General features: G+C 44.2%; 1 protein-coding gene across 3 annotated transcripts; it reads left to right on the top strand.

The window, feature by feature from the left end:
- Positions 1–857: 857 nt before the first annotated feature.
- On the top strand, positions 858–27896 carry Sin3a (SIN3 transcription regulator family member A). Of its 3 annotated transcripts, none has more exons than XM_050119499.1 (8): positions 858–946; positions 19084–19304; positions 21787–21963; positions 23638–23744; positions 24713–24995; positions 26205–26456; positions 27125–27277; positions 27402–27896. In XM_050119499.1, exons 2-8 carry the CDS (start codon positions 19116–19118, stop codon positions 27879–27881), a joined length of 1641 nt encoding a protein of 546 aa, XP_049975456.1. In that variant the 5' UTR covers positions 858–946; positions 19084–19115; the 3' UTR covers positions 27882–27896. The 3 variants fall into 3 exon arrangements, with proteins under 3 accessions (XP_049975456.1, XP_049975455.1, XP_049975454.1); XM_050119498.1 differs by lacking the exon at positions 858–946 and adding an exon at positions 964–1099; XM_050119497.1 differs by lacking the exon at positions 858–946 and adding an exon at positions 5134–5313.

Below are 27896 nucleotides of genomic sequence, written 5' to 3'. Positions count from 1 at the left end.
GAGGAGGAGAATTTGCCTTTGCTTTCCCCAATCTATGTCCCTACCCAAGGTACACCCCTCAAGCCTGTAAACCCACATTACAGCCTCTGTTGCCTGTTGGCACCCTTTTTGTTCTGTCTACTCTCAGAATCTGTTCAGCTACTAGCTAGACGGTATTTCCCATGTTGGAGTGACTTTGGATCTACAGACAGACACATCCTCCTGCAGCACCTAACTGGATCTGAAGTGTTTGGAGGGTATCGTGAACATCTCAGCCGATTTACAATTGCACTCTGTAGCAGATACAGTGAAATGTCTGATTTATCTCTCAGTAGATACTCAGTTTTCCCGGCTTACAGATTTCATAGCTGAAAGGCACCTAACAATGTAGGCTGGACACACGGTTAAATCAGTCTGTAGCTGCCTGCCTCTAATCCAAGTACTAACCAGGACGGACTATGCTTCGCTCCTGAGATCTGACGCGTCTAGGTGGTAAAATCACAAACTGCTACACGCTTCTCCTGACCCTGCTCCAAATGGATTGTGTGTGTGAAGGAAATTGAGGCCGGGTAGTTACGATGCACCTACTTTGACTTCCACGCTGCGGAACTCGTAATCCCAAAAGGCCTAGTCCGAAGTCCTCGAAAAATTCCAGGTGGCCGTGTGGGAGATGTAGGAGCCTCTGCTTCGGATGCGACTCCAACTCGTGGCTAGTTTAATTTATTTATTTTTATTTTTGTGGAAGCGGGGGGGGGGGGGGGGGGCGAATGGGGGGGGGGGGGGGGGGGGGGGGGGGGGGGGGGGGGGGGGGGGGGGGGGGGGGGGGGGGGGGGGGGGGGGGGGGGGGGGGGGGGAAGGGGCGGGGAGAGGGAGGAGGTGGACCCAGAGTGCTGACGTATGCGAGGGCAAGCCAATGGCTACTGGGAGGCGTTCCCTCCCATTCAGGACTCCTCGCCTGGTTCCGAAGGTATGTTAAACAGCTGCTTTTAATTTGGTCTCCCCAATTTCGGTCTTTTGGGGGGCTAGTTCCTTTGCTGCTTGCTTTGGCTGGCCTAATGCTGTGTAGGTGCCGCGGTCCCCAAGACCGAGTTGCGTGGAGGCTCGGAGTCCCGCGGCCGAGGTAGGCTAGAGGCAGGCCAGGAAGAAGAGCGCTTGGCGCCGCCCGCTCATAGTGTGTTTCTAAGCCGGACTGAAGCCGTGGGGAGGGGGCCAGCCTGGCCTGGGGTCGCCCTTCCGCCGGCCGCGCCGCCCAGTTCATTTCACCAAGCAGTCGGTTTCGGTAGGTCTCGGCAGCGCATTGGTGAATCGGCCGACAGGAGACCAACTGCTCTTGTAATGCTTTAAAAATATTTTAAAAGAAAAAAATCTCAAAGAAAAAAATGAGGTATTTCTGTACAGCGAATGGAACAGGGCCTGGGCTGCGGCGCGCGGGCTCGGCAGGGGGCGGCGGCCGCAGCCTGGTGGGTCGGGCCCACCGAGCTCGCGGTGTCCGGAGTTGGTTGACCGCTGGAGTTTAGAGCAAGCCGTGACCGGCGTTCTTTCTCCGCTAACCAGGGTTGGCGAGTGCAGTAGCCGCCCCAAGGGTTTGTTTCTGTCGGCAAACTTGGTGGGTCGGTGGGCGAGCTCTGGGGAGGCGCGGGCACCATGGGCCCGCGGTTGTTAAGGACTCTGGGGGCGGGAGCAATGCTGTATTTGCGGGAGGAGATTGGGGGCGGGAGAGGTTCTGGCCACTAACCCCGGGAGTCGCCGTTGTCTCCGAACTCCTGAACCGTGGCAATCTAGCAAGTATTCGGCGCCAGAGCCAGATAGGCTGCGATCCGGCGGGGAGCGCTGGCTGAGTGTCGAAAAGCTCCAGGAACTCGGCGAATTCAATTCGCGGCCCCAGCTGATCCCCTTGCAAACATGGAGCTGCCTCCTTCCCCGCCCACCTCACGGTGGCGGCGACTGCTCCCCCCTCCCCGCGTAGTGTGCTGCCTGGGCTCCTCTTTCCGCGAGGTGCCGCTGCGTGCCACAGGGCTGCGTACGGGGTGGGGGCAGCCGTGCGCGCACGCGCGCTCGTTCACGAGGGGGTGGCCTGAAAGGGGCAGTGAAGGTCGGAAACTGGGAAAAGAGACTCCACGCTTGGAATAGGGAAAAGGAAATGCATCAGCGGGCGGGGAGGGGCGCGCCTGTCAGCCGGATGGCGGCTGCGGGCCGAGAGGCGGGGCGCCAGCGCAAAGTGCGGGCCGTGGCGGTGTAGCGAGGGGAGGGGAGGCTCAGAGGCAGGCAGAGTAGCCACCTCTGTCTCTCCTGCCTGGCCTAGACTGTTTACTATCTCCTGCGGGGAGCTTGTGCAACCGGCCTGCAGGGGACCCGAGAGGGGCGGGGCCATTTCCTCTTCTACCCTCTTCAGGCTCTCCAGAGGCCCCGCCTTCTCTTGTCTTCCACTGGTTGGGTGCGAGTCCCTTTTTCCCTTCTTGTGTGTGGATTGGATGACATTCTCTAGGGCTCCGCCTATTGGGAGGCTGGACTGGAGTTTAAGTTGCTAAGATTTTTTCTTCGAAGGGCGGAGGGAGGATTCCTGGGGCTTATGCGAGGTGCAAGCCCCCGCCCCTTCTTCTGATTGGCGAATTCCATAGGCCTTCCCCTTCTAGGACAAGCTAGGAGGGGGACATCCTCCTGCTCCCTGCCCCCCCCTTCTCGTGAGCGCGCTCGGCACATGTTTGCGGCCCGCCTAGCTCCCTGCAACTTCCCTCCCGCCCGGAAGTCTCAAGCTCCGCGCCCTTAGTAAGGGGGGCGGGGAATGCCTTGGAGGCACACAAAGATTCTTCCGAGTGTAGAGATCTAGTAGCCTTACAATTGTGCTTTTGCGCTGGAAAGCGTAGCTCCGGATCTGCCCCATTGAGGGCAGGGAATGAGTTCGGGTCAACCGTTGCTGTTTTTCTTCGTGCCCCTTGACTTGCTTAAATTTAAGTTTGAGAAAGCTTGGACACTGGCCGCATCCTTATTCCCTGGGCAAGACAGTCGTGGTCCTTAGTCTACGGAATCTGATGACAACTTAATGATGGAACAAGATCTATGATACTTCGGTCTCTTGCGGTCAAGGGAAGTCCAGGAGACCTATTTATGGCAAAGACTGGGGGGGGGCTTGTTGATACCATGGTGGGAGTGCTGCGTGGTAGGTACCCAGTATAGTGGGTAAGGCGTTTCATTTCAAGGTAGAAATCTGTCAGTTCTAGAGTGCTGCTTTCTCAACCTCTGGACGGTTTGGCCCCGTGTTTTTCTTATTTTTAGAGCCCTGTCCTGGCCTAGGGCTTGGCTTGGTTACCATTGTGACCGCTCCCACCTGTCGGGCACTCTTGTAGTTCACAACTCATTACTATGGCCTCGCGGCAAGGGGCCGTCCTCGGAGTCAAAACCCACCTGTTGCCAACACTTATTTATGGTAGTCTCCGCAGGATTACAGGAGGGCAGCATTGGGCTTACGAAACGTTTCCCCGTGCAGTATCTCTTGGGGACACACAACTCTAGGGAGAAATTTTTCTTTTTTATTTTTTTGTCGGTAGAGCCCTGGAAGACTAGTCCTGCCTAACTGTTCCTCATGGTGCAGCGAAAGCACCCCCAAAGCAACATGGGCTTTGGTCCCACGCTTTATTGGTGAATAAATAAAAGGAACTAGGTATTTGAAAGCACTTTGTGTGCTCACGCATTGTTACTTACCCAGAGGACTTAGAGACAGCCATTAACGCATTCTGCCAAAGAGACTATGGATGCTCCCCCAATTTTTTTTTTCTTTGAAGAGGCTTGTCTATAGTTCTTAAATTCAAGCAATATTCCTGCCTCATTCTCCCGAAGAGTTGGGATGGCAGTTTCTTTTCTTTGAACAGTCATTTTCAAGACCACCCCCTCACACAGACACACTGGAATTTTTACTCATCCTCTGAATATGAATGCATCCTCAAGGTTTATTTATACCGTGGTCTGTTTGAGTTATTCTGTATCTCGGTTCTCCTGGCCTAAAATGTCTCTGGATCTACTCTGCCAATAGGGAATACATTTTGCCTCATGCTCCGCCTTCCGGAGGCTTGCCCAGGCAGTGACATTTAAAGGCCTCCGCTTGCTTGTCTCCGCCCTCTGAGGGCTGCACATTCAGGCTGTCGGAGTGTCACAGAATGCAGCCAGCCATAGCGACTGGCTTGTAATCTCCGGGTTTATCCGTTTAAAGCTCCAGACCTTAATTTGGGAATCTGCTGCTGAAAGTAGCTGCTGAATGGTCCAGATGGCTGTATTTAGGAGACAGTGAAAAGTAAAAATAAGTGGGTAGAAGGATAAGGTTTTCTGTCATTGTTTTGGTAAGTCCTCTACGGTGGTAATACTACTGTCTTTTCCTCAAAGTCCTAAAGCCTCGGGTTTCAACCCTGAGCTCCGCGCCATTTCCAGTTCGGGCCTTGGAACTCTGAGCTTCAGTCTCTAGTGTAAACATTCCACAAAAGGACTGCTAAGGTTCAGCATCGCGCAGGGCGGAATGGGCTCCTTCCTGGACCGGCACCGTGTCCAATGGCGGCTCCTACCGGCGCCAAGATAATCCAATCAGATTGTTGGGGGCGGGGCCTGGCCAGCAGTGTGGTGGGTGGAGTCGGCTTCACTTACAGACATTTTTACCCCACATTGGTTACTTACCTTCCTGGGGCTGTGAGAGAACCGAAGGTAGCCTTCCAATGCGGTGACCGGCGGAGGCGGGAGCCGATTTGTTAGGCCTGTGGCTGGGGCGGTAATGGGGAGGGTTATGTGGGACTCTCCAATGAAATGTGAGGAGGTGCTTTTCTTCCTCCAATAATATTGCAGCCTGGGGGAGGGATCCGGCAATCAGTCTCCAATAGGCGGGGTTGAGTTAGGGACGCTCCCCGCCAATAGGGGCGTGGAGAAGGTGAGCGGCTCGCCCTCCCCTCCCAGCGAGGAAAGGAGGCGGGAGTAGGTCTGTACGGCGCGGTGATTGGCTCAACCTTTGACGGATGGCTAGTATATCCCGTGGCGGAGCGAGGTTAAGCCTTCCCTTGGCGGGGCGGGCTGGGAGAGTGGGCGGGATTTCCCGGGTAACAGAGAAGCGGCCGCGGCGGTAGAGGCGGCAGAGACGGTTTCTCCATCTTCCCCCCTCCCCTTCCCCCCTTAAGAGTTTCCCTCCCTCCCTCCCTCCTTCCCAGTCTGGGCACCCAGGCCTGTGACCGCTTCGTGAGCGCATAGGAGGTTGCCAGTCCTCTCTTGCGGGCCTGTGCCCGCGCCGTTCCGGGGCCTCCGTGCTGGGTGCGAGGCTCACGCCGGGAGCGACGCGCAGGCTGAGTGGCTGGAGCTTTTGCGGTAAGAGCACGCCGCGTCGCGGTCTGCCCGGCAGCTGGGTGGCGGGTAACCTGGGACTGGAGGGCGTGTGTTTTTCGGGGGGGGCTGACCTCGGCTTCCCGTGCGTGGCTATGGGGGGCGGAGCGGGGCCGCACTCCGTGCGGGAGGGGGGGAGGAGAGCGTAGTCCCGGTGCGCACGGAGGGGCGGGCCCTCGTCCCGCCGATCAGAGGCGGGGCCGGCGCGCGTGCGGTGGTGGAGAAAGGGGCGGGACGCACTCGCGCTAAGTGCCCGCGGTTGCGGCCCCGCCCCTCCTCCCCGCCGCGTGGGTGGGGCCTTGGGCTGCATCTCTTCGGGCCCGCGGGGTTTGCGGGACGGGAAGGGGGTCTCCCGCGTGCGGCTTTCAGGGCGCGGCGGCGAGGGGGCGTGAAGCCCGTGTTCCCCCGCCTTCGTGGGATCCGGTTGGCCGGAAGGCGCGTTCGGCCACGCCCCCCGCCCCGCCCCGCCGGGGTTTCCGCCTCCTTGGCAGTGAAGCGGCGCCGGGGAAAGCCCGCTGTTGCGTCTGGCCGGGACTTGGGTCTCCGTGTGTGCCCCGCCCTGCGTCCCTGTGGGTGGGAGGGGCTCTCGCCGACGGGGAGCAGTGGAGGTTTTCGGACTTTATGCTGTGGCTCTTTAGTCTATTCTGCCGTGGGCATAGGGACCTTGAGCTGTAGTCTTCTCTACTTTGCTCCTAACATCGTGGTTGGTGCCGTAACAGCTTAGAGAGTAGAAACGTGCTCAGCGGCTCCTCTTAGTCGTAATTATTGGGAGGAGATGCTCAGCGTCCTCTCAGTGTCCGCGGTGGGGTGCGGCTGATGCTGTGCCCATGCTTCCGCGGCAGTGACTGGTGGGGGAGGGTCAGAGCCATCAGGGGCTGGAAACGTGGAGGGCGCCAACCTTTCCTGGAGTTCTCTTGCTGTTCAGCGACTGTGTGGCTTTATGGGCGGAGCTTCGCATCAGCGGGGTAGATAGCTAAAATTTGCGACCAGTTTTGGTGCCTTAGGACTTTAGACTCAGTTTTGTCCTTCGAGCTGCTAACAAATCTGAGATTTTTATAGAAAGGATTGAATTTAAATTTTAGTCTCAACTGGTTTTTGACAAAGGTGATTTAAAAAAAATGATTGTGCATGTTGGAATTTATCAGAGGCACATAGTCATTGCTCTACCACTAGGCTATGTATCTCAGGCTTGATTCTTCTTTTTCTTCTTTTTTGGAAGATGGGGCGTATTCGAGACAGGGTTTCTCTGTGTAGTTTTAAGCCAGTCCTGGAACTCGATCTGTAGACCAGGCTGGAGATATCCACTGGTCTCTGCCTCCCCAGTGCTAGGATTAAAGGTGTGTGCCACTGCCAGGCCTTCCTTCCTTCCTTCCTTCCTTTCTTCTTCTCCTTCTTCTCCTTCTTCTTCTTCTTCTTCTTCTTCTTCTTCTTCTTTTTTGTTTTTGGTTTTTTTTTTTGTTTGTTTTTAAGTTAGGAGTTTCACTCTGTATCCCTACCTGGCTAAGATTTTTTAAAGTAAAAAACTCTGATTTCTTGACTGATACTCTCACCAAAAGTTTTGTTACATAATCATAGCACCCCAAAGGTAAATTAGAATTTAGTATTCTTTTGATTTTATGTAATGGTTAGTCCATAAAGCTTAATGCTTTTTAGATATAAAGTAGGTTGGACTCCTCTATGGAACCTGTATAGCATACCCCTACCAACCTGGGCTGCAAAGTTACTTTGGCCATTATGGATTTAGTGCATAGGTAACCATACATGGTTACCTATGCACTAAATCCATTATATATATATATATATTAGATGGGATGTTGTTAGATCTTAGAAAAATAACTTATGATAAGTAAACATTGAATACTTATTTAGGTACTGGTGTCTGAATAGTATGTTTAAACTGCCTTTTAAAAATGATTTATAGTGTGTGGTTTGTGTGTACTAGTGTGTGTGTCCACCTGCAAGGGTCAGAAGAGGTTGTCAGATCCCTGGTAGCTGGAGTTCACAGGTGGTTGTGAGCCACCTGGGAAGGGTCTGGGAGCCCAACTCAGGTCCTCTGTATTGAGCCATCTTTGCAACCCAGTGTCTGTATTTAGTCATACTGAAGTTAAGTTCTAGATTTGTCCTTTGCTCAGTAGAGGCTGAAAACCATGCACTGTGCAACACTTAAAGAGGTTAAGTGTTCACTTTCAGCTAAAGAATTAGCAATAGTAATAGAATTGATGTGGAGGCCAAAAAATAAGAGCTCGGGTGTTTTACAGATGTATAAACTTAAAAGGTAGTGGATGATACTTTGCCTTTGAGGAAAGTTTGGCCAACCTATATTTAATTCTACCATTTGAAGTTCAGTCTGGGAAATACTGATGACTTTTTTTGTTCTTTGAGACAGGATTTCTCCTCCTAGCCCTGGCTGTCCTGGAACTGTAGACCAATCTGGCATAGAACTCTCGGAACTCAGCCAGCTTCTGCATCTCAAGTGCTGGGATTAAAGGCGTGTGCCACACACGCGACATAAGATATATTCTTATAGAATGTACAGTATATAGTATGCTGGAGTCACAAATCCTAGGCTTTAAAAATTCAAGTAAGAGATGCTGGAGAGACGATTGTGTTTAAGAGCAGTGTCTGCTCTTCCAGAGGACCTGGGTTCAATTCCCAGTACCCACATGGCAGTTCATAACTGTAACTCTAGTTTCAGGGGATCCAACACCCTCACAGAGAAATGCAGGCAAAACACCAATGCACATAAAAATTTAAAAAATAAAATTAAAAAAATTTCAAGTAAAAACCTAGTTACTTCAGGACAGGCTCCAAAACCACAGAGAAACCCTGTCTTGAAAAACCAAAAAAAAAAAAAAAAGACCTAGTTAGGATTTTTTGTGCTTTTCCATACATAAGTATTATATGCTTTAGTTTTGTTCACAGTTAAAATAGCTTAGAATTATTAGCTTTGGGAGCACGGACAGGTGGCTAAACTGTAAGAATGTGTATTACCCTTGCAGAGACCTGAGTTCCATTTTCAGTGCCTATGTCAACCTGTAACTGGAGCTCCAGGGCCTCCATGGGCACCTGAATACAGGTACATAGATTCTCCATCTCCATACTCATAATTAAAAATAATAGAAAAATATCTAAAAATTAAATAGTACCATTTTTTTTCTTTTTTAAGAATCAAGATGGGTATTAATTTAACAGGATCTCTGGCAAAAACAAAGCCCTCTTGACAGAGCAGCCAATATACTGAAAAGCTATCCAGGGCAGCTTTAGTCTAGGAATTTTACTTAAAATTCAGAGGTTGTGTTCATGGCCTTTAGTAATCTAACATAGTGCTTTCCAGTTTCAGATGACTCCCCCAGCTGAAAGTACGTTAAATTATATCTTTTGTATGTTCTTAAAAAATGACAGTACATTTCAAGCAATAGCTTCTTCCCTCTGGTAAAACAGGTTTACATTTACCGAATTGACTCTGCCCGAGGCACTGTACATTTGTTAAAGGGTGTGTGTGTGTGTGTGTGTGTGTGTGTGTGTGTACACATAGATATCTGGTGAGTGCTATACACACATGTAATTTAAGTTTTATGTCAGCTTTGGATTGTGGAGTGGTGAAATAAATGGACTATGCACTCTGTAGCCCAGGCTGCCTAGAGCTCAAAGTGATTTTTTTCTTACTTCGCCCCAGCTGATTACATCTTTGACTTGAAATACATGTTTTAAAAGTGAAGATGTCTGATGAGGTGGCTTCAGTGGGTAAAGACACTTGCTGTGCAAACTCTTAAGACTGAACTAGATCCCAGGAACCCACTTTGGAAGGAGAGACTGATTCCTGAAAGTTGTCCTCTGACCATCACATCTTTGTTACCTTCCCAACAATAATAAATATTTCAAAGAAAACAAGGCATGGGGCCAGGGAAATGTCTGTCAGCAAAGATGCCGTTCAAGTAAAGGACTTGTCCTATTCCTGGAACATACTTGGAAAGCTGGCCTTAGAAATCTAAATGCTTGGTAGCCTGGGCTTGAACTCCAAACACTGGGGGAGCAGTAGATAATAGGGAGGCTCTTGGGATTGACCTGTGTGGGCCAACCCCAAATCAGAAAGGAACTTGTTTGAAAAATCAGATGGACTTATAGGGCTTACAGCTGAGGTTGACTGGCTCCTACATGCACACATAAAAAATAAATAGGGGCAGCAGTATGGCACAGTGGGTATAGCTCTTGTGACTAGGGCTTGAAGGCCTGAGTGTGATCCCTGGAACCCACATAAAGGTGGGCAGAGAAAACCAGTGGCACAAAGATGTCCTTTGACCTTTGCACGAGTGCACACTTCAAAATCATACATATATACAATAGTAATTTTTTTTAGAGGGAAGAAAAAGCCAGGAGAGATTACAGTACCTGTAATCCCAGCACTTGGGAGATAGAGGCAGGAGGTCAGGTGTTCAAGGCAGCCCTTTGCTACTTAGAGGGTTTAAATCAGCCTGGGCTACATAAGAGCCTGCCTCACAAACTCAGACTAAGTGACTGAGGATAGAATAGCACAGAGCGGCTTAGACCACATCAGTGATTAAGACAGGATCTGAATCCAGGGAGTCTGCCTCCAGTACCTCAACCATGTAAAGTTGCCTCTGCTTTACTGAGAGAGTAGTATGTACAATGTGTGTGCATATATGTGTGTGTGTTTTAATTATAACAAATGTGTGTACTTAAGAAAATGAGTTGTGTGAGGGGAATATGAGCTCAGTTTATAGAGTGCTTGCTTTGTGTGTTTCAATCACTGGTTTCAGCCTCCACAACCTCATGAGACCAGGTATGGGGACAAACCTGCAATCCTAGTACTTGGGAGGTAAGTTGAAAGTCAGTTTCAACTATATATAGCGAGCTCGAGGCCAGTAAGAAATATGGCCTGTAAGTTGGCTTAGCAGGTAAAAACAATGGTTGCCACACCTGATAGCCTTGAGTTTGATCCCTAAGACTCAATGTGGTAGAAGAAAACTGTAAGTAGGCATCGCACACATGCACACCCCCCACTCATATCCTGTGCAACATTTACCACTGTCCAGCTTCAAAACTTACTCATCTTCCACTGTAGGAACTTTATATACATGAAGCAGTAAATCTTCTGTAACAGAAGTGTTTATTGTTCTAAGTATACATGTGAATGCAGACACCTTTGGAGACCAGAGACATGGGATCCCCTGGAGCTGTGGTTATGAACTACTTGATACTGTTTCTAGGAATTAATCTCTGGTCCTCTGAAGGAATAGCAAGTGCTTCGAACTGCTGAACTCACTCGTTAGTCTCTACCCCTTAATTTTTATTTTATTTTTGAGACATGGTCTCACATATTACTGGCTGTCCTGGAATTCAGAGAGTTCTTACCTGCTTCTTCCTCTTGAGCGCTGGAGTTAAAGTCCTGTGCCACTGCATAGCACACTCACTTTTATCTTTTGTGATTGGCTTCTTTTACCTAGTTTGTCCTCACCGTTCACTGATGTAGTATATGTCAGAATTTTCCTCCTGTTTAAGGGTTAGTACTATTGTGTAACATACCACAGTTAACTTGTTTTTTTTTTCCTACCTTATAGATTTGTTTGTCTATTTTCATTTTCTCTGTATATTTTGCCTATAAGTATGTATGTGCATTTTTGGTGCCCAAAAAGACTAGAAGAGGGCATCAGATTCTTTGGAACTAGAGTTACAGACTGTTGTGAACCTCCGTGTAGGTGCTGGGAACTGAACCTGGGTCCTCTGGAAGAGCTGTTAGTGTGCTTACCCATTGAGCTGTCTTTCCTACTCTGCTTTGTGTTTTTATGAATAATTCTCAAGTTCTTTAGTTCTTGGATCAAGATCTAGAGGTGGGATTGTGCTAATTGTGTTATTTATTTTGAGGAGCAATCAGTTTTTGCTTTGTGAAAAAAGGTTCGGGATGGGGGTGGGGTGACTGCAGAGATGGTTCAGTGGTTAAGAGCACTGACTGCTCTTCCAGGTGACCTAGGGTTGAATTCTTAGCACCATGGCGCTCACGGCCATCTGTAATTCCAGATCCAGGTAATCTGATGCCCTCTTCTGGTCTAGTGGGTACTAGGCACAAAAGTGGTACACAGGCAGACATACAGGCAAAATAAATACATCTTTTTTGTTTGTTTGTTTTGTTTGTTTTTCGAGATAAGTAACCCTGGCTGTCCTGGAACTCACTCTGTATAGACCAGACTGGCCTCCAAAGATTTGCCTGTATGAAAGGTGTAGACCACCACTGCCTGGCTAAAATAAACACATCTTTAATAAAAGAATTGGAGCCAGGCAGTGGTGGTACACATCTTTAATCACAGCACTTGGGACGCAGGGCAGGTGGATCTCTGAGTTTGAGGCCAACCTGGTCTACAGGGCAAGTTCCAGGACAGGCTCCATAGCTACTGGGAAAAACCAGGCCAGGAGGGGATTGGGCCTTGAATTCTGAGAGTGAATTGAAGCGCCACCCATTTAATTGAGCACCTGCTTAAATTGCTCTGGGCTGGTGAGGAACAGTCTTTGTCACTAAGAACTTAACATTCTTGTCAGGAAAGACAAGTAGAGACATGCTTTTACCACACATCATTGAACGTTAAATGCTTTAAGAATCAACTGCAACATGTTGTAGGAGGTACAGAGGAGGGACATGGCACTTGGATGTGTAGGAAGAGGAGACTCTACAGGAGAGACACAAGAAAACCATATGCCTTCTCTGAGCTGTTGAGTGTCCTTAGGTATCTTAACAGTAGTCCTGATGATGAAGGATAGCATCATCGTGAAATTCAGTTCTCTATGTGAAGTCCTCCCTTTAGGAGCAAGTGCTCTTACTTGCTGAGCCCCCCCCCCCATCTATCTTTTTATTTTTTTATTTTTTTTTTTTTTTTGGTTTTTCGAGACAGGGTTTCTCTGGTTTTGGAGCCTGTCCTGGAACTAGCTCTTGTAGACCAGGCTGGCCTCGAACTCACAGAGATCACCTGCCTCTGCCTCCCAAGTGCTGGGATTAAAGGCCTGCACCACCACTGCCCGGCCCCCCTCTATCTATCTTTTAGATTTATTTCTAATTGTGTGTGTGTGTGTGGACATGTGGACATGTAGGAGCTCAGGGAGGCCAGAAGTTGGATTCCCTAGAACTGGAGTTACAGCTGCTTGTGAGCTGCTTAACATGACTGATGGGAATTGAACTCAGGTCCTCTGCAAGAGCAGTATGCACTTTTAACCAAGTCATTTCTCCAGCCCCTGAAGTCTAATTTCTTGATGTATTTCTCAGTCATATTGTAGTACACTTATAAAAAGTACTTGATAAACAGTATTTGTGTATAGTGGTTTTTCACTTGACTGTTTGCTTATTTAGTATGTTCCATAGTGTGAATATCCCTCAGCACTTTTGTGGACATTGGACAGCTTGAAGTTGTCAGTCTGTTCTTCTAGCATGTGGATTCTAGGGATCAAGTTTAGACTGTTAGGCTTGGCAGCAGATGTCCTACCCACCAAGCTATCGTGCTAGCCAGCATTTTTCCTTTTGATGTAACATTTACGTAGAATAGAATATATGTGTTGAGTGTGTGGTATGTGTGTATATATGCATGAGATCATGTGTACATATTTTGTGGCCCATTTTCACTTAGCGTGTCTTCAATTGAGGATGAACACTGGTTTTCATAATAACTTGATTTTCTCACAATATGGATGGAGCTCAGTTAGCTAATACTTTTCATACTCTCCTGCAGTAGTTAGACTTGGCAAATGTGTAGGGCAGAGACTGGGTAGGTTAAGTAGTGTGCACAGAGATCTACCTGCCTCTGCCTCCTGAGCTCTGGGATCAAAGGTGTGCACTACCACTGTCCGGTTTAGACTAAACTTTTAAAAGCTTCCAAGCCAGTGAGATGGCCCAACAGTAAAAGCTCTTTCCAACACAGGTGTGACAACCTGAGTTCAGTCTGGAATCCAAGTGAAAGGGAGGATGTGGTAGTGTGCGCTTGCAGTCCCAGAACTCCTATAGCTGGGAGGTGAAGCCAGTATAAGCCAAGTGGAAAGTGAGAACTGACTTCCAAAAGTTGTCCTCTGACCTTCGTTCTTGAGCCTTGATGCACTTGTGTAAGCACTCAGTTCAGACACTCACTGTAATAAACAATAAGGGGGAGGTACCCCCTATAGTATTAACATACATTCTTATCCAAAGGACCAGCAATTATTTTCTCTTAGTTTTTATTTTAAAGTAGATAGCGTTTTATTTCACATGTCTTTGATTAATTAGGCTTCCCAGCTAGTTCTGAAGCTTTTAGGGGGCAAAGAGTCATCTGTGGTCTTCCTAATCTTTGTGTTCAATTTCCATATTTATAAAATTGAGACTAGAACCAAGTTCAGTGCGGATGTCTGTAATCCCGGTGCTCTGGAGGCACGAGTAGGAGGATTATGAGGCAGGATCCAGACTGCCGTTACACATCAACATCTTACCTCAAAAACGTAAGAAGTGAAATAGAGAATGGCAGTACTTAGTTAGCAATATTGCTATAAGAGTTAATGTTTGTTATTCCATGCATATTAACTATTACTGTCATTTTTCTTCTGCGGTTAGAACGTTCAGCCCTTATTTCCACAAGTTCCACATTGATGGATTCAACCAACCTCAGATCAGAAATATTTGGGAAAAAATAATCCATCTTTACTCATCACATACAGACTTTCTTTGTTCTCTTGAAAATACAGTTTGTTTAACTTGCAGAGTATGACAAGTTGCCTAGAGATTAAAGTATATGGGATAATATGCTGGAAGATACATAGATTATATGCAAATATTATATCAGTTTGTATGAAAGACTTGATGCCGGTGGGTTTTAGTATCCATGGGTAAGAGTGGTTCATATCTCAGAACAAATTTTCTATAGTGTGAGGAGTGTCTACAAAATTAGTGATAGCGGAGCCTTGTGGGTCAAACATGTAATCCCAGTTCCCCAAGAGTTGGTCTTCCTAAGTAACAGTGAGTTCAAGGCCAGCCTGAGTAACTTGTTTAAAAAACAAAAATGGGGTGACTGGGATTGTAGCTTAATGGTAGACTATTTGCATTAAATTAAGTTGACCCCAACATTGGTGTTGCCCACTGCCCCAGAATTGGTAGACTAGATGAAGGAATAGGTTCTGAAAGGTAAAGTAAGATTCCCTCCCTCCAGACGTACTTGACTCAAGGGGTTTTTATTTGGTTGTGGTTTTGAGTATATGTGTTTTGTTTGTTTTTGGTGCTGTTTTCTGAAGCAGAGTCGTGTAAAACTCTAGCTGGTCTTGAACTTTTTATGAAAGCCTTTCTGATCTGGTCCTTGTGGTGATGCCTCTGCCTCCTGAGTGCTGGGGTTATAGGCATCCTGACTTCAATGACACTAGTAACTAAACTAAGGAGTTCTAGGAATTTGGGTTATACTTTTAAAACAAAACTTGATGTTTTTATGTGTAGGGGTATTTTGCCGAAGTGTATGTTTGTGCATCTTGAGAATGAAGGTGTGGAGCCTACAGAGGAAAGAAGAGAGGGTATTGGACCCCTTGGAGTAGAGTGACAGGTTGTGAGCTGCCATGTGGATGTCGGGAGTCGAATCCTGGACTCTTAACTGCCAAGCCATCTTTGCAGTCCCATGGGTTGTATTTAAAGTATTGGAAAACTAGTGGAAAACTATTTGAGGGATATTTTGAAAGCGGTGTAGAGAATAGAGGGCGAGAAATGCTTGGGAAGTATGTCAGCTGTCTTGATGAGGAGTAAAGGAGTGGGTGTGTTACTTAAAGGGAAGTGATTCGTTGGGGAGATAGGAAATTGACAAAATAGCATAATTAAGAGAAAACGCAGGCTCTGGATAACATCTCTTCAGTTTTATATAAATGATCCAGGAAGAAAAGTTCTGAAAATAAATGTGGTTAAATATGTCATAAAAGTAGTTTCTGACTGGGCATGCAACTTCGTGGTAGTTGCTTAGCCTACAAAAGGCCCTGGGTTTGATCCAGCACTGAAACCCACAAATTACAGTTACTTTTACTTTCTGTTTGTTTGTTTGTTTGTTTGAGAGACAGGGTTTCTCTGTGTAGCCCTGGCTGTCCTAAAACTTGCTCTGTAGACTAGTCTGGTCTTAAAACCCAGAGATCCATCTGCTTCCCCTCTGCCTCCTGATTGCCGGGATTAAAGATGTGTACTGCCACCTCCTAGCTTGATTCTTATTTGTGTCTCAGGCACCAGGTGTGCATGTTATGCACTGACATATGCGCAGGTAAGACACCCATATACTCGAAAAAATTTTTAAATATTAAAAAAAATAGTAAAACAAATGTTAAAACATGATCTCACAATAAATTAAGATGCTTTTAATACTTAAGCAGTGAAAGACTCACTTAGCATTTGAGCATCACAAACAAACAAAAAAACCCCACAGGGCCAGGGCCAAAGCTACAAAAGTTCAAGAGAGTTTGTCTAGAATCTAGTGCCTAACAAATATTCTTTTTTTTTTTTTTTCTTCGAGACAGGGTTTCTCCATAGCTTTTTGGTTCCTGTCCTGGAATTAGCTCTGGTAGACCAGGCTGGCCTTGAGATCCGCCTGCCTCTGCCCGGCCCTAACAAATATTCTATTTTTCATATTCCTTTGCTATGTTCTTCATACACATTTGTTTATTTATCATTTATAAAATATTGGCATTTTGGTAGAGATTAATATCAAAAGATTAACATCTAAGTTTTAATCAAATAAAAGCTAAGCCAAACTCTGGTTTCATTTGTGGCTAGAAGTAGCAGCCAGCAATTCTTATGGAATTTGTAGTTCATCCATTTATTTTTTTTTTTTTAATCTAGTTTCTCTCCCAAAATAGGTGGAGGTTTAGTGACCTGTGACACTTTGATTGTCAAATAGCATGTCAGCCACTATGTGGGTGCTGGAAACTGAACCTAGGTCTTCTGCATGAACAATCAGTGTTCTTAACACTTCCTTAGTTACTTCTAGCTCTCAAATAACATGCATAAACATGCTTAACCCTTTAATGTGTATAATTTTTTTTAAAGTTGAACTAAATAAATTAGTTTTTAGTAGGTAATCATAATCAGTTTAAGGCATTTTGGCATTTTAAATGATTTCCCCTCAGAGCTGTCTGTCTCTTCAAGTCTAGTTAACTAAGTCGGATGTACTATATCACATACAAACTTGGGAATAATTCTTGGATCTAAAGTTATAGACCAGAGTATATCTGTAGCTTGAAGTTTTTGAAAAGATTAATTATTGTATTTATTAAGAGTCTTCAGATATGGGGAATAATGTACTAAATCTTAGCCATTATTGAATTTTCCTTTCCTGTGTGTGTGTTTATATATATACATGTGTATGTATGCATGTGCACACATGCATGCAAGGTATATTCTTCAACCTGGAGCACTCCAACTTGGCCAGACTAGCAGGCCAGCAAGCTCTGGAGATTCTATCTCTGGCTCACCTACCACTTCTGCATCTGTCGGGTTAACAGATGTTGACTGCCTAGCCCTTTAATAAAGTTGGTTCTGAAAAACAGTCTAAGTTGTCTAAGGCTGCCCTTGAACTTCAAAACTGCAATTCTGCAGGCTGTCCCCCAATACCAAGCCTGTCCATAACTATAATTTTTATCTTCTTGAAATAGGGTTGATGTCTTTAAGTTTTTATACATTAAAAGTTGTTGTGTGTATGTAGTTTTTACCTGCATGCTTGTCGGTGCACTACTTGCATGGTTGGTGCCATTGGGGCCCGGAGGGGGTGTTAGATCCCCTGGAACCTGAGTTGCTCTATTATTGTCGTAAGCTGATGTGTGGGTGCTAGAACTCAAACCTGGGTCCTCTGAAAGGACCAGTGCTCTTAACCAGTAAACCATCTCTCCTGTTCCAGTTTTGTTTGTTTTATGAATTCTGGAGATTGCACTTAGAGCCTCATGTTTGCATAGCAAGCACATTACTGATTGAGCTTTCTCCCTAGCCCAAGTAGACAGAATGTCTGCCTGCCTGTTCATTTGTTTTATTTTTAATTGTGTTTGTGTGTGTATATGTTGTAGAGGCAGGGGTGGGAGCTGGGGACTGTGTCCTTGTGCACATAAGTGAAGTTTCTGCAGAGGCTGGATCCTGTTTAGTCAGGGTTACAGTAAGCTGTGATCTAAGAGGTGTGGGTGTTGGGATGGGAACTTTGGTCCTCATGATTGAACAGTAAGCACTCAGCCCCTGGAGCATCTCTCTCCAGCCCCTTTCATTTGCATAGTGTTTCTTCTGTGCACATGTATGTATGCGTGCCAGGGAGAGAGAGAGAGAGAGAGAGAGAGAGAGAGAGAGAGAGAGAGAGGAGAGAGAGAGAGAGAGAGAGAGAGAGAGTGTGTGTGTGAGTCAGAGGAGACTTACAGTTGCCTTTTCTTTTCCATTATGGTCCCAGGAATTGAATTTAGACCATCAGTCTTGGCAGCAAGCACCTTTACTTACTGAGCTATCTTGCTGGCTTCTAAGTATTTCTTCTTAACTGTAGTATATTATGTTTATGTTAAGGATACTGATGTCAGAAATGTTCAGGAAAAAAGTAGGTTCCTGGACAAAGTGCATTTAGACTTGGTGTACCCTTTGATGAGAATGTCACTCCCTACAAAGGTATTGTTAAGATGAAGAAACTTCTTGTATTAAAGAATGTTAGAAAGAGCCAGAAGGAAGCTTGGAAGTCATCTATTCTATCTTAAGTTTTTTAGTTTGAGGTGCTAAAAAATTACTTGAAAACAAGAGTTTTTTTAAATGTACTTTTTTTTTTGAGACAGTTTTTCTATGTAGCACTGGCTGTCCTGGAACTTGCTCAATAGACCAGACTCGCCTCAAACTCAAGAGATCTGCCTGCCTCTCCCTCCTGAGTGCTGGGATTAAAGGTGTGTGGCTCCACCACCTGGCTGTACGTTATTTTTTTAACGTAACCTTTGACCTCATTTTTCTGGCATATCATAACTCAATGATAGCTTTAGTTGTAACAATTGATAATTACGTAACGAAACCCATCTATTCCTTTCACCTTCATAGTGTGCATACTCTGTGCCAGTACTAAAATTTTGAGAGTTGTATTTGCAGCATATGAGTATATAACTAGTATTAGCTATAATAGTGTTTTGGGAGCTACCTTTGGCTACTGTTCTACTGATGTGAAGAAACACCATCAGCAGGATAATTTAGAGGAAAAGCATTTTAATTGGGGGCTTCTTTACAGGTCAGGGTTATTGTGGCCAGGAGCAGCTGGGCAGGCATGGGGTTGGAGCATTAGCTGAGAGCTTATTTGTTGAGGCACAACTAGGAAGGGGTGAGAGAGTGAGGGGGTGTGAAGTGGAGGAATAGCTGGAAATGGTGTGGGCTTTTGAAACCCCCAGTGACATACCTCCTCCAACAAGGTCACATCTCCTAGTTCTTCCTAAACAGTCCATCAACTAGGAACCAAGCATTCAAATATATGACCTAGGAGACCACTGTCATTGAAACCACCACAGGAGAATGACTAGAAAAGGAGATTTTTAAAATTATTTGCAGTTTTGAATTGTAGTATTATTTTCAACTTAGTGTTACCAGATTGATTAAAACTCTCTCTGAACCACTTCTCTTCTAATCCTAACTTGCTCGCTGTGAGGTGTGTGTAAACTATTTGGTGATCATTTCTAAGATGAGTAGATCAGTTCTGAAAGTCAGGCTTACATTAAACTTGGGGAACTGCGTCATACTAGAGGGAGATTTTAGTTGTTACTTTTTGGATTTTACAGGTTTGTAGTGCATTCCTGAGCATGAGTGCAGAATGAAGCGACGTTTGGATGACCAGGAGTCACCGGTGTATGCAGCCCAGCAGCGAAGGATTCCTGGAAGCACAGAGGCTTTTCCTCACCAGCACCGGGTACTTGCCCCTGCCCCTCCTGTGTATGAAGCAGTTTCTGAGACCATGCAGTCAGCTACAGGAATTCAATACTCAGTGGCACCCAACTACCAGGTAAGCTAGAGCCAGGGGAGGGAGTAGGAATAAGGGGTGAGAGTGGTGGTTTCATCCATTGAGAGTGGTTTTTATAGGGCATAGAGCTACCCACGAAAAACTTGATGTGAAATACATATGGAGATGTTTTAAATATATGCATATGGTAGTGCGCAAACCACCAGATAACAAAAGTCATGTAATGACCTCTGCAGTTCTCTGCATATTGCTTGTTGACCCTTAATCTTTCTTCCACCTCCTTAAGGCCTCTCTCTCTCTCTCTTTGTGAAATTTGTTCTCATGGAGTCCAGACTAGCCTTGGACTTCTGTCGTACTTTAGTTTCCCAGTTGTGGGGTTATAGGCTTGTGCCACCTTACCTTGCTTCTTTGTGTTAGTTAAGGTTAATTCCAGGGTCTTGTGCATATCAGTAACCACTAACCCTTCTTTGTTACTACCTTTTCCTTCTCTTCTCTTCTCTTCTCTTCTCTTCTCTTCTCTTCTCTTCTCTTCTCTTCTCTTCTCTTCTCTTCTTTCCTCTTCCTCTTCCTCTTCCTCTTCCTCTTCCTCTTCTCTTTTTTTTTTATCTTTAGGCAGGGTCTCACTGTGTAGCTGTGACTGACCTGCAAGTCTTGGTTTAGACCAGGCTGTCTGTCTCTGCCTCTAAGTGTTTGGATTAAAGGCATATACTACTACACCTCACTTGGCTTTTTTATTTTAATTTAACTCTTCAGTGATAGAGATTGAACTCAGACCCTCATGTGTGCCAGTAAGCACCTGAGTGTCAGTTTCTCAGGAGTCTCCTGTGAAGCAGTGTAATGCTTGCATGTCAGGCTGATGGAGCAGTAAGTAACAGATGATTATTAACTTAGGACTAGAAGAAAAGGGGTTTTGCTTGTGGGGTTATTTTTATTTTCCAAATAGATTTATAGTTATCTTGTCTGTTAGATATAGTTGTAAAAATCCTCAGTGGTGTGTGCTTGTAGTAAACGCAGCTGTCTCAGATATTAGCAGAGGATAATTAATGGTGCTATCTTGTTACTTCGAAGTTCTAGGGACCTGGTCCACAGCCCTTGCTTGCTGGGCAAGCATTGCCGCTGAGCTCAGATCTTCAGCCCATATAATTAAGTTTTTTTGTTGCTTTTTGTCTTTTTTGGGGGGGATGGGTTTAGAGAACAAGGTTTCTCTGTGTAACAGTCCTGGCTGTCCTGGAACTAGCTCTGTAGAACAGGCTGACCTTAAATTCTCAGAGATCCTCCTGCCTCTGCCTCTCAAGTGCTGGGAGTAAGGCATGTGCCACCACTGTCTGGCCATATGATTAAAGTTTTATGAAAACCTGTAAAACACATAATTTGAAATAGAAAAGCTCAGATTGAGACCCCTTATGAAACATGTATGTATTAGAATTTGTAGAATTTATTTAAATTTTTTTCCTCCCCCCCCCCCCTCCTTTTTTCTTCTTTGAGGTAAGGTCTCTTCCAACCCAGACTGTCCTTGAATTTGTTGTGTAGCTGACGAAGACTTAAATTTTTGGCCTCTGGCTTCCAGCTGTTGAGATTGCAGGCAAGCACCAGCACATCGTCTGAGAGCTGGAGGTGGAGCCCGAGGCTTTAGGAGCACTGAGCACATACTCTTTCAGCTGAGCTGCATCTCCAGCCCCTTCCATATTTTCTTATCCATTTTCTTAATAATATAATAATTTTCTTTTATATCTGTAATTTTACACACAGTTGTTTTTTCTCTCTCCCACACAGGGTGATTTTTATAAACTTGTGAGAATTTGTGAAAATCCTTGTTGTTTTCTAAGTTGGGGTGTACAGTTTATACTGCATAAAGAAAGTAGATTTTACATTGCTCAGTCTCCTCATTTGGAGATGAAACAGTCAGATCTACTGACATTAAAACTGTCCCTCCCCCCATTATTTACTTATTCTTCATTTTAAAGGCAGGATCTCCCTCTGTAGCTTAGGTTGACCTGAAATTTTCTATATCGATCCAGTAGACCTCAAACTTAGAGCAGCGCCACCTTCTTTAGCTTTTTAAGTGCTGGCATTATAGGCATGAGCTCCTACTTTCGGCTTTAATAGTTTTGAAATAGGAGAAGTGCTCAGGAAATTTATTACTATTATTATTATTTGTGACAGGGTCTCACTGTATGTACTTATATACACACACATATACTCACTATATATACATATATACGTGTGTGTGTGTGTGTGTTGGCTGTATTTGCCTGCCTCCACCTCCCTAGTGCTGGGATTAAATATATGTGCCCCACACCTTGCTGAAATTGCTGAAATTGAATTATTTTTAACATCTGTAGAACATTAAATATAGGAGGGCTATAACATCAGTAATTCCTTTTTTTTTCTGGGACATTTAGTTTTGTTAGTTTCTTTGTGCATGAAGAAATACATAGGCATGCTTTGTAGATTTGTGTTATTTCTCAGATGTGTTTGAGGAAGAATGCCCAAGCCTGAATTTGTCTGTATTTTTCTTATCCAGGTCTCGGCTGTGCCACAGAGTTCTGGCAGTCATGGGCCCGCCATAGCAGCAGTTGACGGCAGTCACCATCACCCCACAGCTGTCCAGCCTCACGGAGGCCAGGTGGTCCAGAGCCATGCCCACCCAGCGCCACCAGTTGCACCAGTGCAGGGACAGCAGCAGTTTCAGAGGCTAAAGGTGGTATTCTGTTTCTTTACTTGGGTCACTGTGTCTTCTGCAGGAAGTAATGCCTTCACCTAAGAGAGTGGGGTTTGAATTACAAGAAGTTTTGCTTTTGAAACCTATGTGTATTTCCTTTTTTGTTTATTTTCCTGTGTCTGTGCCTAATCCAGAAAAACATACACTCAGAAAATGTTGACTGTATGAATGCATGATACTCAAACACACCAGAATTGAAGGATCACTTAGAAAATGAAGTCTGGGTTTGAGGTGCTTTCTTTTAGACGTAAGACTTCTTAGTATTATAAGAGTTTTATTGAGTACACAGATATCTGGGAGCAGTCCAATTTGGGAATAACAAATTTGCACCATAATGTAAAATACAGCTCAAACTTAATATTTCTATGCTCTGAACATCTGAATTTGTGGGCATCTTTAAATCTGTGCTTTGTAAAACATGTTGCTTTTGAGGCACATTTTATAATGCAGTTTGGGGACAATAGTTGTGACTGAAGTGTCAGTGTTTTCATATGTCCTGCTGAATGCATAGTGGTGCTGTGGAGTACTTGAGGCATCTGGGAGAACTGGTTGAAGCTTGTGTTTCCAGCTAACCTTTTTGTTCCATTTTTTGTTTGAGTATTGTTGGTGTGTGTGTGTGTGTGTGTGTGTGTGTGTGTGTGTGTGTGTGTGGCATTTGCTTAGTTTTCAATTTTTCTGATTTATACTTAGGTAAATCAGTTTGAAACCACATACAAAACAATGTAAATTAAAACTGAAGTGAGAGTTGTTTTATCTTCATTTGGTTATAATAGCTTAATTCTATCTAGGGGCTTCCATGTGGGAGGAGCAGTATGCCCCGAAATGCATCTGTGTGTCAAAAATGTCTGATCTTTGTTTTCCCTAATGTAGTCCTTCCTCTTACCTGACAGCTTGCTTTCTGCTTTTTCATTTACCCACAGTTAACTTGTTGAAAACTGGGAAAAAAATTTCCAGAATAAGCAATATATAAACTTTAAATACTGTGCCATCATGGTTAATATTTTGATGAAATCTCATTCAGTCTCCCATCCCAAGTGGGATATAAATCATCCTTTTTTTAGCAGACTGACTGGTTTTAGTTTTGCAGGTAGACTACATGAGATTATTCCCTTGCTGATGCTTCTGACATTCTTCACAGGGCCTCATGTACTTGTTTGCTAATGTGTACTTGTCTGTAGGTTTCAGTTTATAAATCACCTTTTTGATTTTCCTTGCTTTGACAGAGAAAGTGATGCTGTTTCCATGTGCTGTTATGACTTTCGGTCGTTGTTTTACACCCATTGTGTTAGGAGTTATACTAGATAAGAGCAGTTTCTGTGCAGTTACGATTTTAACTTGTTATTGAATCTTCACCACCTGTGTTGGTTGTGCTGTATTGTATCTTAGCACGTACTTACAAAATGGCTACGTGAATATTATGGTAATATAATTATTAGTCACTGATCATTCCCTATAGAATTATCCATGGCAAGAGTACAGAATTTGAGTTGATTTTTTTGTTGTTGTTGTTTTAAATTTGAATCATATTTTAAGTGTTCATACTAATTTCTGGTACTTCATATATAATTCACTTACTGTCTTAATTTGAGGATGGATGATCTGTTGTTAAAAAGTTTTGACTTCTTACATATTTGCAATGTATCCCTGCCTCAGGTGGAGGATGCCCTGTCCTATCTTGACCAGGTGAAGCTGCAGTTTGGTAGTCAGCCTCAGGTCTACAATGATTTCCTTGATATCATGAAGGAATTTAAATCTCAGAGGTAAAAAAATTTGTGCATTGAAGTTTGTGCTTGGCATTTTTTAAGAGTTTTATTATATATATTATATATATATAGTGCTCTGTCTGCATATATGCCTACTCGCCAGAAGAGGGCACCAGGCCTCAATACAGATGGTTGTGACCTACCTTGTGGTTGCCGGGAATTGAACTCAGGAACTCAGGAAGAGCAGTCAGTAGTACTCTTAACCTCTGAGCTATCTCTCCAACCCAGCATGTAGATTTTTAGTGGGAATATGTATATATACACACACACATCACCCCCTTTTATAGATTATTATTTTCATCGGGGGAATGCTTTTGAGATTAGGGTCTTGCTATATGTAGTTCAGAGTGGCCTTGAACTTTGGGCAGCCCTATTGCCTCAGCCTCTCAAGTGGCATGTACAGCTATGCATCACTGTATTTTGATTTCATGATGGAAATTGCAGAGTTTTTAGGCTTTTTGTTTGTTTGGTTTTTGGTTTTTCGAGACAGGGCTTCTCTGTGAAATAGTTCTGGCTGTCCTGTGTACTAGAAAATTTTAACTACACTCTTTCTTGGTGCTTATTTCAGTCAGGGAGGTAATAGCGGTAAATTGATTTTATTTATTTATTGTTGTAAGATGCCCTGCTATTCTGGCATGACTGTGTGAGAGTAACTCACCTGAACAGTCTAGACATAAAACCCATTACAGTCATACTGGTATATTAAAGATTGGGCCCAGCTTGGGAATTATAGAGATGTACTCTGTGTACATCTGTTTGATAGAATTGTGTGCATGAATGTATATTTTATTTAAAATTTTGACCAAACCTATAACTCTAAAGCTAAGTGGCTTTGGAATTTAAGTTCTTTGGCCTTGGTTATTATGTTTTCCTGTTTAGAGAAAATATAGAAGTTAGTTTTCCTTTAGGTTTTCTGTCAAGCCTGCCTTTTATCACTTCTCTTTCTTTGTAATTGTTTTTGTCAGCACTGATACTCCAGGTGTGATTAGCAGTGTATCCCAGTTATTTAAAGGCCATCCTGACCTGATCATGGGCTTCAATACCTTCTTGCCTCCTGGCTACAAAATTGAGGTGCAGACTAATGACATGGTGAACGTGACAACTCCTGGCCAGGTTCATCAGATCCCCACCCATGGCATCCAGCCCCAGCCTCAGCCACCACCTCCACATCCTTCTCAGCCTTCAGCCCAGTCAGCTCCAGCTCCTACTCAGCCAGCTTCTCAGCCCACACCTGCCAAAGTCAGCAAGGTGAGTCATGGGAAGACACCGCATCTCTAGACAGTACTTCTCAGACATTCCCCTGTATTAGACTCAGATAGATATCCAAGTTACAACAGTGATGTCGTTAGAGAGGATGCTGACATCTCACCCCAGTCACATGGTTCATGTTTATACTTAAGTCATCATGCCAGTAGACTGTAGGACTCTGCCCTCCGCTTCTGTTTAGTTAGCCTCTGAACTGGCTCTGTAGTAAGTAGTCCTTTGACTCCACAGGTGGGAAGAAATGAAAGTATGTGTGTGGTTTGCTTTGTTTTTTGACTAGGGTTTTCTGTGTTGCCCAGGCTGGCCTTACAATCCTGGGCTTTGGTGGTCCTGAGTAACTGTAACTCTAGGTGTTACGAACACACCTAGCTCAGAAATGATTGTTTTTATTATGGTCAAATTAGACTCTACTTACATGATTGCCATTTTATAAAGGTTGCAGAGCTGGGCATGATGACATGTCTATAAATCTCAGCACTTGGAAGGTGGAGGTAGTCGGATAAGGAATTTGATGATACCCTGAATTGTATAAAATACTGCCTCAAAAACCACAATCAAGTTGCTCCATTTGGCAGGTCAGCTGATAATCACGATAAGTGGAAGATACTCTTGATCTAGAAAGAATCGTCATTAGCTACATAAGATTGGATTTTAGGTCAAGCAAATCCAGCGTTTTAGTCATATTAGCTAAATTTTATGTCTCAAGAACCAGCATGTAGCTGGTGGCTCTTGTGTCTGATGACATTTTAGAGCGCTCTATTGAACAGAGCTGGTGTAAAAACATTTCATATTGGATTATGGGCACAATTAATTGTGGTGTTATTCTTGACATTAAAAATCTGTGTAGGATGAGTTTTTCTTTTCAATTTGCACCTGTTAAGCTAGTGAGCTTAAAATTTGCTTGTGAAAAATTTATAATTAGAAATAGCCTTTTATTTGAGGTTGTATTTAGAAAATTTGATGTTGAGATAGTGTCAGAATGTGAAAAGTATTATGTATCATTTGAATTGAACCAAAATGGCTTGGCTTAATTGATCAGTACTTAATGGCTTAGATGAGTTAAAAAAAAAAAAAAGATATGGGTTGATCAAATACCTTGATTTTTTTTTTGTTTTGGGTTTTTGGTTTGAATTTTCTTCCCTAGTGTCAAACCACCTATGCTCTTGAGGAAAATAAAGACTTTTTTCTTTTTAGCCTTCCCAACTACAAGCACATACTCCAGCCAGTCAGCAGACTCCCCCACTCCCACCATATGCATCCCCACGTTCTCCACTGGTCCAGCCTCACACACCAGTGACAATCTCCTTGGGAACGGCCCCATCTTTGCAGAACAATCAACCTGTGGAGTTTAATCATGCCATCAACTATGTTAATAAGATCAAGAACAGATTCCAGGGCCAACCAGACATCTACAAAGCATTCTTGGAGATTTTGCACACATACCAGGTAAGGGGGTTACTCATTTATCCCCCTTTAAGCAGGTCTTATACTCTTAGACTCTGATCCTCTTCCCTCAGCCTCCTAAGTAGATGGGATGTTGGTTGTTGCCAGCACACCTAGCTCAGAAATGGTTGTTTTTGTCGTGGTCAAATTAGACTCATACATGTCTGTCAGTCTCTGAGTATTTATCTAGTCTGAGGAGAGCTAGAATATCCATTACGCCCAATAGTTCTTACTGGGAATATTACCTGATTAGAACTGTAATGGTGTTTAGGAAGTCACTTGTACTCACCTGCTTTGCTCGTTCTGCAGCATCTTGTCAGGATTTTTAAGGTCACTAGCTTGTTAAGAGCATGCTTGTTTCATGGTGCAAGTCTCTGAGAGTAATTTGTATATCATGATTAATTTACAAGAGAACATGGACAAGATTTTCTAATGTCTTGTGTTTTATCAGTTTAATTGACAGCATTTATATGTTCTTAGTTTTATAAAGACCCGTCTTTCAGCATCTTTTTCAAAGGCTGCAATCAAAATAGTAATTAAATACTTCCTTTAATGTAACTTAAGTAGATAACATAATTTAGCCGTATCACATATTTCAGAAAACAATTGTTCCATGTGTGGTGTAGGATTCAGAGCAGTATGTATCATCTGTCTCTTTTGTCATTCTTCAGAAAGAACAGCGGAATGCCAAGGAAGCTGGAGGAAACTACACTCCAGCTTTGACCGAGCAGGAGGTGTATGCCCAGGTGGCACGTCTCTTCAAAAACCAGGAGGATCTGCTTTCTGAGTTTGGACAGTTCTTGCCAGATGCCAACAGCTCGGTGGTAGGTCTCATTTAGACAAACTATATTATTTAAGATTGTCACTATAACTGTGAAAGCTATAGTTACAGTGGACTTTTTAGATGACACTTTGATCAGATTATTAATTTCTCATATGTCTTATCAGCTTTTAAGCAAAACAACTGCTGAGAAGGTTGATTCTGTGAGAAATGACCACGGGGGTACTGTGAAGAAGCCCCAACTGAACAACAAGCCACAGAGGCCCAGCCAGAATGGCTGCCAGATCCGCAGACACTCTGGGACAGGAGCCACGCCACCAGTGAAGGTGAGAGTAGACAGTAAGGTGGTCAGAACCTGTATATCCAGAGCAAGTACTATAGGTCACAGAATTTCCCTACAGAGCTTCTTAGCAGCTTTGCAAAAGGTAGGTAGGAAGAACACTCACTGTGTGGATTCGTGTGGTTTTTGTTATTTTTTTTTCAGTCTTTGCATTTTTCCTATATTATCTCTTCTTTGCTATGAACCTCCTACTCTTTTTTTTTTTAACCAAGATTTACTAATTCTTATCATGATCAAATGTGTTAAACATGCCTTGTGTTGCAGGAAGAAGATTGATAAAATTGATAAATTGATAAACCTTAAATAAGTAAATGGTGTCTGA

The sequence above is a fragment of the Alexandromys fortis genome, unplaced genomic scaffold (genome assembly GCF_014885135.2).
Source record: "Alexandromys fortis isolate MF-2015 unplaced genomic scaffold, M_Fortis_MF-2015_v1.1 scaffold_167, whole genome shotgun sequence".
Classification (NCBI taxonomy): domain Eukaryota; kingdom Metazoa; phylum Chordata; class Mammalia; order Rodentia; family Cricetidae; genus Alexandromys; species Alexandromys fortis.
This window is presented reverse-complemented; position numbering and strand designations above follow the sequence as displayed.